Genomic DNA, 14,876 nt, shown 5'->3' with positions numbered 1-14,876 from the left:
GGTGTTTTATTTTCACGCTCTTTCCTAAATACTCCTCTATAATTACTACGTATATTTAGAAAATTGATAGCTTGACTGCGCTAATCGGGCTGATTTTCCTAATCGCACGCTAGATTGCGCTGTTCCGTGTGCTAAAAATTCTGAATCGCGCGATCAAGCTTTTTTATGCAATAACGTCTCCAGATTTCAGCAAATTGTGTAATTCATAAATCGCACGTGTTCCACATAGTAAACAATTCTAAATCGCGCTAAACCTTTTGGCCGCCGGACCTAGTCCGCAAAGACGCTCACTCACACGCCAGAGTAAATTCTAAGTAAACAACTAATAAAAAGTTTAGGGATTGCAAAATGTGATATCGATATTTACAATTTATAGTAAAAATCTTCTCAATTTGGCTTTGTTCTTAACCAACTGTAATTTATTTCGAGAATGCCAAAAATTAACATATTTTTTACACACGACAATGTTAAAAATAAAGGTCTTTATCATTAAAAACAACCACTAAACAATATCGATTCATGACGGAATATCACCGCACTAGGCTCTACGAGAAGTCTTGTATACATGACAACGGCGCGCATGGACTGCCCGCAGTGCAGACCGACAAGGACCGTTTCCGCGCGGATTAAGTAATAATAGTCTCTAGGTCAACGGCGTAAGCGCTTGTCGGTACGTAAACTTTATAAGCGTATGGTTAGAGCCGCGCATCGTGTGTCGATAATATAAATGTACCGGAACTGCATTGGGGAAAATGACACGTGGGTTTAATTGTCAATGAGTGAAGAATAATAATATTGGAAAAGGGTGGGGATCAGAAATGTTCGGGAATGCATGTTTCACATTCGACATGTTCCTTAGAAGAGCTTGTCAGTTCCCGTATTACACCCTCCCTACCATAATAATTTTTCGTCAATTTCAAATACATAACATTCTCATAGTTAGGCGACACTGACTAGTCCGAGCGTCCGCCTGTAGAAGCGAAGCGAAGCGGTCACTGCAGGGTATCACTCCCCACTACACTATCATCTCAAAATGAATCATTTGTTCTGCAAATAGACCACAAGGACAGATTTACTTGTCTGACTCTACTATGGACAGCTGAACAAGTTCCCTGAACTCCAGCTATAGTTATGCCTGTCTCTCTCTCGTTTAACGTATTCTAGTTACTAGTTATCACCAATTGGCATTTAACAGGTGTTCAAATGCTTAAATAAAACCAGATTGGACACTTGATATTTATTTTGAATATTCTCTAGAGATGCACCGGATATTCTGTTACTATCCGGTATCCGCCCTATCCGGCCAGTATTTTAATATCCGGCCGGATACCGGATAGTGCCCTACTTCCGGCCGAATACCGGATAGTACCATTGCTTGATTTCGGAGTAAACAAATTGGATTTAAGAAACAGTCACGGTCATAATCGTACTTGTTTATTATTTTAAAACAATTTAGAGATTCAACTGACTTGCACGCGCACTGATTTCGAACCTAGAAATGTGTCCGCGCGAACGTTCACTTAGAAACAGGTCAAAACTGCAGAATGCGCACCTGAAAAACCGAAATGTAGGTGCAGCTCTGCTGGCCGATATTCGGCGGCCGGATACCGGATATTCGGCCGATGGTCAGGCCAAATATCCAGTATCCGGCCAAACAACTATCCGTTGCATCTCTAATATTCTCATATCGAGTTAACATTCCCATCCCTAGCTGTCTTGTATACAAGACAACGGCGACGAGGAACATGAAAAACGTTGAAATCTGGAGCAATTTTTTTGATTGCCTTATTATAAAAGAATGGATTTATTTATCTGCTTTAAATGCAATTATTTTAAAAATCAAAGACCTAAAACATTAACACGAGTGTAAAAAAATACTACAATTGATGTTTTTTCACATTTACCGAGCGGTTGAATTTGTGTCTTGTATACAAGACAGCGGCGCCAGTGTATCGTTCTATCGTTGTCTTGTATACATGCCAACGGCGGTCAAAGGGCATTTTTCCTGGGACAATGGGCCCGGATTTCAGCAATTAGTTTCCAAATTTCACGTTAGATGGCGCTGTTCCCCGTAGTAAAAATCCTGAATCACGTTATCAGAATTTCTCCTTTATCAGATCGTTGGTACTACCATAATAATGCAAACCGGCGGACGCTAACTGATGTCATGTGTGTCATTCGGCCAAAGGAAACAAAAAACTACGAGACTGCTATAGCATTCGTGTCAGCATAATTATTTTCCATCGTATTCACGGAAACGTACGAAGTACGAACGTGTCTTGCTATTACTGTCAATCTCGTAATCTTGCTATTTCAGTCAGTCTCCGAACAAAAAGTACCGAGGTTGATTCAAGAAGTATGACAAAAACGAACGTTTCCGAGAAAATACGATGGAAAACAATTATGCATTACAGTGAATAACCCTTTCCCATCGTGAAAATGAGCATAAAACTAGAATAAATAAAATCCAATAGCGAGTTTTATCTTTTTTATTAGCTTAAAATCTAGGTGTTCACGAGGTCTCCATGGCGGTGGCGGTCTCCTCAGTGTACTTGCCCTTGTCTTTACCGAGCGCCGCGAGACGGCCCTTCGCCCTGCGGTCGAGGATCGCCTTGCGGTCCTTGTTCATCTTAAGCTTTACGATAACACACTGAAAGGGACAAACATATGGTTAGACGGTGGTGGTGCTTTTAAGGTTTTTTTTTCAACGGTGGGATTGTTATCAGAGCCATGGAAGTGTATCAGCAGTAGCCGTGTTAGGCGTATTGGCCGTCAGTCGAAACTTCGGGCGTTAATACGACTTGGCACGGTCTAAGTGTAGTAATTATCATCATTTAAAATTAATGAACACAAAGGTTGCAAAAAAGTGAACTATGATGAAGAGGGCAAAAGATTTATCTAGGTATACTACGTTTTTTAGCATTAGAAAGAAGATAAGCGATCTTGACGTGTCTTTTAATTGAAAAATAAGTCACGGCAAAGCAAATATGTAACAATTATAAATCATATACAATCATTTACTTTATTCTGCTTTCATAAATAATAGTTTCTAAATTTTAAGTTTCTAAATTTTAAAAATCAAGTTGTATACTTTTTTTCTATTGCTGAAAAAATTAAGTATAATTTATGATTTTATTTTGTATAGAGCAAACTCAGCAAACATTGTAATTGTGTTACTCCCGGAACTGTGAGTTTGGAATTGTTACTAGTGGCATAGCTATGTGGTTAACACAACCAGAAGTTTTCTCTACATATAGAAAATAAAATTGGAAAGTTGTGATATTTGTCTTTGCTCACACCACCATAGTGAAAGAAATTATTAATAAATTGTTAAGTCAAGAACACCTAAACTCATAGAAAGTTGTTTAGCCCACATTGCCATTAAAAATGCTATTGCGGCGCTGATTGTTACAAGCACATAATCTTATGGAATATTGCACATTAATCCTAGTGGTAGCTGTTTGATCTAAATCTATTAACAAATATGTCACATTTTCTTTTAGCTTTTGCCCTTTACCCAGCTTTTTCTCAAACTCAGCCACTAATTTGAAGAATAATTCTCTAAAATAAAATACCAAACCTAATTTTGTAATTACCTTTGAGGGGTGGATGCCAACATATGCGCTGGCTCCGTTAGCCTTCTCACGCTGGATCCTCTCGATGTAGACAACGAACTTCTTACGGTACACCTGGACTACTTTGCCAACCTGCTGGCCTTTGTAGTGACCGCGGACAACCTGAAAAGATGTAATTAAATATCATTACAACATGTCCAAGTTTTTGACTCTTAGGTGAGTTAAGATTTGGAATTTACTGTACTATGGCTTTGTAGTTTTTGTTTATAAATGTAAAAAATTGTTTAATTTATCCACCAATGGGCCTAAAGTGCCAAACCTCATTAGTATGTACAATGCACATATACATGGTGGCATAAAAATAACTGCATTCCCGTTTTGGGAGGTTTTGGGATTACACTGACCAACTTTTACTTTGGGACCAACCATGAAATCGCACAAAAAAACACCCTCCCATAGAAAATGGACCAGCCAAAATATATGAAATGAAACAGCCAAATTTTTTTTCGCAATGTAAGGGTCGTTCCCGTAGTAAGTTACTCAGTATAATCCCAAAACCTCCCTGGTAGCAGTTATTTTTTAGCCACGCTGTATACTGATTTAGACTTTGAAGCACTGTTCCAAATGTGTTTAACCTTTCTACACAAGCAATTTAAATCATATTGACTTACCTGTTAGGATGGTATTCCATTTCCATCCGTCCAATATCTTGGTCCAATGTATACTCGTAGATTAGACAAAGAAAATGGACGGGTATAGTTCGTTTTTTTAGCATTAGAAAGAACTTGTAAGAAAGTAAGCGATCTTGACAGGTCTTTTAATTGAAATACGCTTTTTAAAAATCAGTAACTATTACTTATGAAAGCAGAATAATATAAATGATCGTATTAGATTCATAATTGTTAAATATTTGCCATGACTTATTTTGTAAATGTGTTTTCCAATAAAAAGACACATCAAGATTGTTTACCTTATTTCTAATGCTAAAAAAACAAAGTACTTATAGAATACCACCCTTAGCAAGTTGTTCAAAAACAAAACCTAGCATATATATGAAACATAAGGCAAAACAATCAGAGCCATATTTTGAACCATGGTGCAACCTGGCGACCAAGTTCCAGTGTCACCGAAGAAAACCTTCGGCTCCACTTTCCCGAGGAAGCAGTGATTGCAGTCTGTGAATGGTTTGTGATCATCATTTTATTTTGCCTTTTTTTAACTAATTACAGGCGAGTTAATGCATTGATACATAAAAAACAGACCTATCAATTGTCATTTTCAAAGCCTATATTGTATATCACATTCTTAGAAACACAAAAACAATTAGAAATTGTGTCTATTCGCATTTGGTGCGCACACATTTTGGTTTATGGAGTAAAGCCTACATATTGCTGCTTTGATAGATTTTGCAGTCCTACAAGAGCTACAATGCTCCTTAAAACATTGATTTTTGGAGGTTAAAGTGTGTTAAGCACGATTCATTTAACTTAGAAGATAAAACTGTTAGTTTCAATGTCTATGCAGATATCCTTAAGTTACCAGATATCAAATTTTTCAAACATAACCTATAACAACTAGTTGTTTTTTTTATAAAATAAATACTTTTAGAAAATTAAAATAAGGATTTGATTCATATTTACCTGTACTTCGTCGTCTTTGCGGATGGGCATCGATTTCACGTTGAACTTTTGCCTCAATTCCTTGGATAGGGGTGAGGACATGAGAACTCGTCTGATGTGAGAAGGTGCACTGAAATGCCTCTTCCTGTTCTTCCTCCTCGAGGAAGTCACGAGCTTGTTGTACTTCATCTTGGTCCTCTTCGCTGAAAACCGAAATATCACGTTTAACCTTTACTTTGGCTTAATGTTTAGGTTAATGTTCCACTCTGCGTGCGAAACGTCAAACTGCCGCGACTAATATTTCTATTGCGAACAAACGTAATGGCGAAAATACGCATTGTAGAGCAACTAAAATATATTAAAGTATTATCCAGCAGTAATTTCACTACGATTTTTGTAGGAATATGTAAGATTTTTATGGATTCAACAACGTACCCTAAACAACACGGCAAAGAACCGAAATAAAAAGAATTTGTTATCAGGTGTTGCCATTTTTCAAAGACCTAAAATGACTAAATGTCATTTCATATAATACGAGTTTATTTGTTACAATAATGCACCTTTTATTTTATTAGAAATAAATAAAAAGTCATATTCAATAATAATAATAAATGTATTGTTTCCAAACAATATTTTGTTAAGAATTTTTGTTGTATAAAAAGGAGTAACTATTAATTCCTTTAATTTTAACCGTAGTCTATAAAAATGGCAATACTAGATATACTTCCGTTCCATAGTACGTAGCTAACGTTTATCTTGTTTACTCGCGCTATGTAGTTGCTATGTAGTAATTTATTAAATAAATAAATTAAACCGGCCAAGTGCGAGTCGAAGTCGCGCACGAAGGGTTCCGTACTATTACGCAAAAAACATTTTCAAAATTTTCGCGTTTTTCTACTGACAAATTGGGTGTGTATATTTATTTAAACTTTATTGCACAAAAGAAAACTTATCGTAAAAAAGGCGGACTTAATGCCAAAGCATTCTCTACCGGTCAACCTTAAGGCAAAGCAGATAGATTGTGGGCGGTGTTTCAGTATAATAGTTTGTTTATAACAAAGCAGCATGGCATAGTGCCTGTCCTGATCCAGAGGGATGAAAAGAATAGTCTAATTTACTAATCACACGATAGATGGCGTTGTTTCGTGTAGTATAAATCCTGAATCGCGCTATTAAGATTTTTCCTGGGATAATGACCCAGATGTCAAGGAAACTTAGTTTAATTTGTTAATCGTACGCTAGATGGCGTTGTTACATGTAGCAGAATCCTGAATCGCGCTATTAAGTTTTTTCTATGGATACCTTATAATACACCAAAAGGAAACCTTATGGTTTGACTCCGTCCGTCTGTCTGTCCGTCGCTAAATATAACGAGAACGAGAAGTATCGATTTGAGGAATGGCTATGAACAAGGCTAAACACACATTGTAAGGATAATTTCAACATTTCGTTTTTAATAATGTCGACTACGGATTGATGTTAAAGTGCCTTTCAAATTCTCATACATCAATTTTCATTAGTAGCTGGTTTGTTACTGTACACCGTTGTATGGGGACCTTGCACTTTGAGACTATGCGCTGAAACTTGGCACAGTTGATTGTTAGCTGGTCTTGAGCAGATACAGACCGGGAGCCGAAGAGAGCCTCCTCTCATTTAGTGGGGGGGGGGGGGGGGGGGAGGGGGGAAGTTCGACGCTGCCGCGCTTCATTTGGAGCAATATTTCTCTAAAACTATACCTATTAGGGCATGTAATATATCATTTTCGGATAAATTGAGTATGAGGAATCTAGTTTTGGAACAAAAACAATGAACTTTCTAACAAAAAAAAAGCATAAAGTAGAAAAGATTAAAAAACGTGTTTTTGATTTTTTCATAATTACCAATTATTTTTTTAAAGTGTAGCAGGAATCTGAAAACAAAAAATACAGTCGTAAAGCTACACTTATTACGTTTAAGAAAATATATAGTTTATTATACAGAACTGTTGATAAATGGGTGATAAAAAATAATATTAAGCGTGGGTCAGAGTGATCTCAATACAAAATATTATGAATGTGGGAAAGTTACTTATAATTTGTTCTAGATTCCTCATCCTTAATTTATCCGAAAATGATATATTACATGCCCTAATAGGTATAGTTTTAGAGAAATGTTGCTCCAAGTGAAGCTCGGCGGCGTCGAACTTCCCCCCTCCCCCCCACTAAATGAGACGTGGTTCTCGATGTCTACCGGTCTGTTTCTGCTCAAGACCAGCTAAGAATCAACTGTGCCAAGTTTCAGCGCATAGTCACAAAGTGCAAGGTGTCGTGCACTAACAAACCAGGTATATATAGGTACTTACATTCAAAATATAAACTGAGAATCATGTGCACTCTCAAAAATAGCGCTGTGCAGCCAACCAAGTAAATGCGAGCGAGTTCCGAGCCTATTGTCACAGCGTAGCAAATGCTCCATAAATTTTACGTTGAACTATTTTGTACCTATCACGTTACGTTGAACTATTGTAAAATCAATATTTTTTTTATCTTTGTATTAAAATAGTGAATAATAATGTGCTGCAACGTGCTGCACTGCACTAGTCTTTGCACCTGGCGGGGACCATCTCCGGATGCATCACATTTGTGCGTTCGGGGATGGTATCCGCCACGTGTATCCATTGCTTTTAGATTCAAGTGTCTCAAAAGCCCCACGTACGCCTCCCAAAGGTCCGGGACCCCATGGCCCCGAGATATGGAAAAGACATACAAATAATAATAATAATGAATTTACATACACTCATAGTCACTATTTGTTAAATTGAACTGCAGATGATTACAATGAATTTGAAACTGCTTAGTAAAGTCGGATCTTTTATAATGAAAACTAGGCATTTGAACGAAAAATTTGGAAATCGGCTCACGTGTGCGGTGTAACTCTGTCGGGAGCGTGCTTTTACGGTCGTGACAATATTAAACTCTACTATACTCATATAGACAGCTAGGTGTGGCTCACTCCACGATTTCGTCGCTTTGCTACAGGTAGCTAAAATCCGTTCCACACCAATTTTGGTGGCTAGCCATAAGCCGCGCGTGGCGCTGCGCTGTCGCCACCTAGCGGCCATATCTGACCAGGCCGCGTAGCCAAGATGCCAATCGCTAACGCTCCGTAGCGATCGAAACGCAACTGTCACTGTCACACTAATGTGGAAGAGTGATAGAGATACATAATGCTTTTCGTTGTCGAAGCGATAGCGATTGTAACCTTGGCTAGGCGGCCTGATCGTAACAGACGCGTTTTGTTAGAGAGTGAGTATTCTGTACCTAGTACTTTATTTATTATGTGCTATAGATCTAGGTGTGCCCAGGATCATATAGGTTTCATAGGCTGGGCAGGACCGGTTCTCAGTAAAGGTTTTTCTTATACCTACTACGTCGGTGGCAAACAAGCATACGCATACGGCCCGCCTGATGGTAAGCGATCACCGGAGCCTATGGATGCCTGTAATGCAAGAAGTGTTACATGCGCGTTGCCGTCCCTTACACCCGCACCCTCGTTCAGCTCTAGCAACCTTACTAGTTATTGTTAAATAGGTGTTATTTATTGTGTGTCCATAACTCCATATATTATCGTGGCATAGTGGTTTTCGTAATTTTTGGCATTGTGTAGAACGTCGAGAATTTTTTCACTATAGTTCGTTTTTTTAGCATTAGAAAGAATTTGCAAGAAGGTAAGCGATCTTGACATGTCTTTTAATTGAAAAACGCTTTTTAAAAATCAAAAACACTTATGAAAGCAGGGGCCAAATTCGACATGTACAACTGTCAGATTTCGCATCCACGTCAAATCAACAGTTGATTTTATTCCATACTGAGTGTTGATTCCATCAACGGTGGATAATATCATTCGGTACAACCAAAACTCAACTCTAAACTAAGGGTGGTTCGGTTTGGTTTGCTTGTCACCCTAACTGTGGATTGTTAATGTCAAATTTTGACATTGTACGTATTCGAGAACTTATGATTTTTCCCACATCAACGGGAGATCAACACGATACGTCAAACGTCGCTTGTCGAATAGGGGTCCAGAAGAATATGAATGGTCGTATTAGATTCATAATTGTTACATATTTGCCGTAACTTATTTTAAAAAGTGTTTTTCAATTAAAAGACACATCAAGATTGTTTACCTTATTTCTAATGCTAAAAAAAACGAACTATAGTAAGTATGCGCTACGCCGCACGTCGTAGGTCGTAGCCCGTAGCAAAGATAATCGGGAGACATAGAGGTACATGTGCATCTTGCGCAGAAAAGGAGCGGAATATATATTGTAGAAGTCTAGTTTTATCAGATATACCTAGATGTACTTAATTCTTTAGAGGGTAATATTAAAACATTTGAAAGTTTATTATTTATATTATGTAAATTTAGTAATTTTCCAATCGTACAGATGTACCTACTTATCCAGTGTAAATAAATACCTACTTACAAACACTGACTGGAAGTACTGGAACCAGTATACTATTATAATCTTTTACAAGGCCACACAATATTTCATATTTCAGTCATAAATCCTACTTAAATGGTCTAACAATTGAAACAGTTAGGCCGCTATTGAATCCATTCAGTTTCAGAATCGGCGCACGCTCACTTAGATTAATTGCCCGTTGGCGGCATCAAAATATACTTATATTACGCCTGTAAAGTGAGTAAACGTAAAGTGACAACTGTTGAAACTATGCTTTTACCAACCAGCCCGCCCGACCGTCTAAGAATTTGATATATACTGTACAATAGTCACAGGATACTTTTCAGCTGTCACAGTTATCAGCTACCATCATGTTTACCGTTCAGGTTATCGCGACCTTGTGACCTCTACCATGCGTGCTCTAACCAGAGGGAGCCAGTGAGACCGCAGCCTCCCTAACCCAACCCAAAAAGCCCTAAGTCTACCATAAGTGAAGGTTTTTAATGCGCTTTGTTACAGAATGGCGACGCACGTCCGAGCATGCGCTCTGGACCGCCGCCCGGGCTTTCACTCAGTGAATGGAAGACCGTCTAGCCGTGACAACGTGGGGTGAACAACAGTGTGAGTGAAATGAGCATCGCGTGATTCCAGGATGTCTGTGGCCGCGGCCGCTGTGGGGCCCGGCCACTTGCGACCATGTGCTGCGACATAGGTAAGTCCATACAATCTTTTGAAGGGTTTCGGTTATCTTACTGTGAAGGTACGCCTTTAATGTGGCTTTACAGGGTCTGTAAGTGATATAAAACGGGCCTACGGACCTTTTAAGTGTTTAACGCCGATGTGGTTTCATCTACTTGACAGATTTTTCACGTTAAGGGTGAGGGAGCGAGTATAAGACCGCGTTTTAGTCTCATTTAAGTGCTGGTGTCCGTATTTATTGTGCCTTTAAGGGTAGAAGGCTTGAAAGACCCTCCTAATTAGGGTGGACGGTTTCGTTCTGTCGAGGAACGATTAATTCTCGGAGGTATCGCATTTATCTTGATAACTGACGTTAGGCGGATTCGGTTAGTGGAGATTTGGAGATGAAAAATGGTTCGTTTCATTAATGAAATTGTTAATCCTTTAAATCCAAAGGAGCTACGCCTTTCCTTTATTACTGGAGTATAACGTTTGTGATTTATAGGTACATTCGACAACAATGATCATTAGTTTTGCAGAAAAGATTAAAATTATTCAGACAAAATAGTATAGGTACATAAATGCAGTTATCAGATAAGGATATATATTTTGAGTAATCTTATGTTTCCTTTCCAATTATTTCAAAAGAATTAGGTTTGTATCACTTACTAGCGACCCGCCCCGGCTTCGCACGGGTTAACAAATTATCACCTAATCCTTCCTCAAGAACCACTCTATTGACAGGTGAAAACCGCATGAAAACCCGTTCAGTAGTTTTTGAGTTTATCGCGAACAAACATACAAACAGACAGACGCGGTGGGGGATTTTGTTTTATAAGGTGTCGTGATTATGACTATACAGTCACACACACAGACAATATACATTGTGCCTTATTTGTAGGTACTGTGACTGTGCCAGTAAGTACACATAACTAATTGTATCGTAATTTTCCTCTGACAGTTAGAAATGATTTACCTACGACACTAATTGCTTTTACAAGGTCGGCTTCGTATGTAACTACGAACGTATGTACTATATTTACATACGTATACCTACTGACTTGAAATACCACGAATTGTGAATATAAATAAATAAATATTATAGGACAATTTTAGACAGATCGACCTAGTCCCACAGTAACGCTACGTCTTACGTAGGCGAACAACGCGCGAACGCGGCGCGGCGCGGCGCGGCGAAATCAATCCTTTGATGCCCATAGAAGTGTCCTACGTAAGCGATCTCGTTGCGAACGCGGTGCGGCGCGATTTGCACGCGAATGTCAGGCGGCGCGGCGCGGCGCGGCGCGGCGGCGGCCGCTTTCGCCGCGCCGCGCCGCGCCGCGTTCGCGCGTTGTTCGCCTACGTAAGACGTAGCGTAAGCTCAATAAGGCTTGTGTTGTGGGTACTAGACGACGATGTATATAATATACACATATATGATAAATACTTATGTACATAGAAAACATCCATAACTCAGGAACAAATATTTATGATGAACACACAAATAAATGCCCTTACCAGGATTCGAACCCGGGACCTCCTGCTTCGTAGGCAGGGTCACTCACGACTACAGTCCGTTTTTTTTAGCATTAGAAAGAACTTCGCAGAAATAAGCTTGTGGTTCCAAATCCGGCACTATTAGCGGTAATAATTTGAAGTAAATTATATGTATTGACCATGCTTCATTAGATAATTCAATAATTATTAACAATTAAAGAGCCTGATAAAAACTGCACGCTTGCTTCTGTGGAGTTCTTTCTAATGCTAAAAAAAACGAACTATAGGCTAGGAGGCCGTTATACAACCAAATATATATAGGTACATATATAACAAATATAATATAGTACATATATATAATGTAGTAGGGAATATGTAGTACAGTCAACTGTATAAATATGGTACACAGTAGACAGCTTACTAAAAATATGTCCTAGTTCTTAATTCACTGACATAAGAGTTATGGGACATATTTTTGAGATGATTTATTTTGTACACCCATATTTTTACAGTTGACTGTATCTAATGTACCTATCCTGATTTATAAAATGAACAAATAATGGTGTAGGTACTTATTTAAATTAACGAAGTATTAGGTACAGTCATCAGCAATAGTATCTTACACAACTAGGGCCGCAAAAATATGTGACACGTTCTTATTTGGAGCGCGTCATATATTTTTGCGGCCCTAGTTGTGTAAGATACTATTGCTGATGACTGTACATACATTCTTATTTTTCTTTATAAAAATAAATATAAGTATCTGTGTAAAAACGTTATTCACTATTTTACCCCGTTGAAAGTAAAAGAAAAATCACAGGTACACAATACACATCGACAAAATGAATATTCAGTTGTTTAAATAATTAATAATTTGATACATGAAGTAATTGCAATGCAAAATTTAATTAATTCTTAATCCTCTGTTGGTTCTCGGTTGGTCGGTCGATTGCTGGTATTTATAATGCACAGAAATAATTAGTTTCGGTTTTTACCAGTGATACCATATTAATTACAAACTTAAACATTCGTATTTTAATATTTTGCGTACATATCGCTGTCACATTAACATGCCATTCCCGGTTTTTATCCCTTTTCACCCCGCCATCCATATTCACCCCGTTTGGCGTTATACATTTATGTAGGTCTACCACATATCTCAGTCAGTTTGTCAAGAAGTAGCACAATGAGCAGTAATATTAAAGACATATGTAACTTCGTATAAGATGAATAAAGTCTAAGGAAAAAACGTGCCTCGGAAATCAAGAAAAAGTCATTCTCGGATGGATGCCGCACACACCTTTAGCCTATGCTCGGCTAGATGGCGTGCCGACCCCGTTTCATATTTAACAATTTTAACAAATAGATATGAGTGAATGAACATGGATCAAAATTATATAAAAATAATAAAATCAGTTATCCATATAATATACATTTTTTTAATAATTTTATACGTTTTCATTTTGAGTTTTAGTCGTGTGTCGATAGATGGCAGTAAATTTAATGTGACTACAAAATTCACAATGACAGGACCCCTCTATACTATCTATTATTTTTGGTAATATGAAGATGTCGTCCCATGGAAGTTCACTTTTTCTCGAGCTGATGTGTTGCCGTAGCTTTGTATTTCCCCCACGATACATTTCGCACATAAGCAATCAAAGCGTCGAAGTCACCACGATAAACAATTTTACGGTGAATGCTACGATTCAATCAGCACAACTGAATTGTATTCTACAGCATATCCGTAAAGCTTATATATTTGTATATTTGCTAGTTGTATATTTTTTTAGTTTTAATTTAGTAAAATAATAACCGCGACATGTCGATGTCGGTACTGTGTATTTCGCTAATGGCTCCTCTAGCTCTACACGTTTACTCCGTACTCCAAACGCTTGGCTCATGAGTTGGCCATGCCTTGGTCGGAACGCTACTACACGTGGCCACGTATTCGTCATTTTTAATTTTTTAAAACACAAAAAGCATGAACGTCCACCCTCGACCGCGTCCGAGCACGCACCGCACTGCCGGTTGGGCCACGTGTAGATGCGTACCGCAATCGCTTGGCCAATCCCTTTGATGTGCGGCCGAAAAACCGACACCGCGGCCAACTCATCGCCAACCCGCGCGCCAAAAGCCAACCGACACCAATACCCCCTCTGTACGTTGTTACCCCCTCTATACCAACATATTGGACCAATAGGTTGGGCCAACGTGTAGAGGAGCCTTACGCTACGTCTTACGTAGGCGAACAACGCGCGAACGCGGCGCGGCGCGGCGCGGCGAAAGCGGCCGCCGCCGCGCCGCGCCGCGCCGCGCCGCCTGACATTCGCGTGCAAATCGCGCCGCACCGCGTTCGCAACGAGATCGCTTACGTAGGACACTTCTATGGGCATCAAAGGATTGATTTCGCCGCGCCGCGCCGCGCCGCGTTCGCGCGTTGTTCGCCTACGTAAGACGTAGCGTTAAGATCTCGACGACACAGGCTGAGCCTATATAGTGTGGGGATCACTGTACTGGCTCTCCTGTAATATCAATTTCTGAAATAAATATAATATACTTATTTTGATTTTGAATTTTTTAAATTTGAATTTTATTTACACGTGTAAGTACTGAGGGTCGTGATTGTGGGCTCAACAAAAAAAGTCGTAGCGCTTTCATACTAAATTTGTAGGGGAGCGCTTATGTGTGTATTTATATGTAGTATTTGAGGTGGTCTATGGGTTGTGGTAGGTACTAAGAACTACTCGCTATTATTTTTATTTACCGATCTCTGGATACTGCTTTTGGCAAGCAATCTTGCTTCGTACGCGTCCCACGGTTCAGATTGGAATTACTGCTAGGCTTACTAGATAGCTTTCTGGGAAAGTAAGGCACAATCATTAATTACTTCGCTGGAAATGTCTGCCAATATTTAAATACCTATTCGTTTAATTTTGAGATTGCTTCTCAGAAATGGAGAAAATTCGGAGATATTTATCATTGTTGTCAAAATTAAGAAATAAAGCCTATTTTGGGAGAAATGAATTTCCTACGGTCTTCCTTCCCCCGCATCCGGCTTGA

At 38.9% G+C, this 14,876-nt stretch overlaps 2 protein-coding genes and 1 long non-coding RNA gene across 4 annotated transcripts in view; 1 reads left to right on the top strand and 2 right to left on the bottom strand.

The window, feature by feature from the left end:
- The window catches only part of LOC134668174 (uncharacterized), a 764,384-nt gene that overhangs the window by 718,066 nt on the left and 31,442 nt on the right, over window positions 1-14,876 (bottom strand). The gene's annotated exons all lie outside the window — the stretch shown is intronic.
- LOC134668424 (large ribosomal subunit protein uL24) lies at window positions 2,475-5,723 on the bottom strand. The gene is made up of 4 exons (XM_063525904.1): window positions 5,630-5,723; window positions 5,216-5,397; window positions 3,597-3,737; window positions 2,475-2,650 (listed from the first exon to the last, which is right to left on the bottom strand). The coding sequence occupies exons 2-4, from the start codon at window positions 5,381-5,383 to the stop codon at window positions 2,513-2,515; spliced, it is 447 nt and encodes a 148-aa protein (XP_063381974.1). The 5' UTR covers window positions 5,384-5,397; window positions 5,630-5,723; the 3' UTR covers window positions 2,475-2,512.
- LOC134668082 (muscarinic acetylcholine receptor DM1) overlaps window positions 10,200-14,876 on the top strand; it is a 112,525-nt gene continuing 107,848 nt past the window's right edge. For both annotated transcript variants that reach the window (XM_063525561.1, XM_063525562.1), the window contains exon 1: window positions 10,200-10,350. The gene's annotated coding sequence lies outside the window, so the exon portion shown is untranslated. The remainder of the gene's footprint in view (window positions 10,351-14,876) is intronic.

The sequence above is a fragment of the Cydia fagiglandana genome, chromosome 10 (genome assembly GCF_963556715.1).
Source record: "Cydia fagiglandana chromosome 10, ilCydFagi1.1, whole genome shotgun sequence".
Classification (NCBI taxonomy): domain Eukaryota; kingdom Metazoa; phylum Arthropoda; class Insecta; order Lepidoptera; family Tortricidae; genus Cydia; species Cydia fagiglandana.
This window is presented reverse-complemented; position numbering and strand designations above follow the sequence as displayed.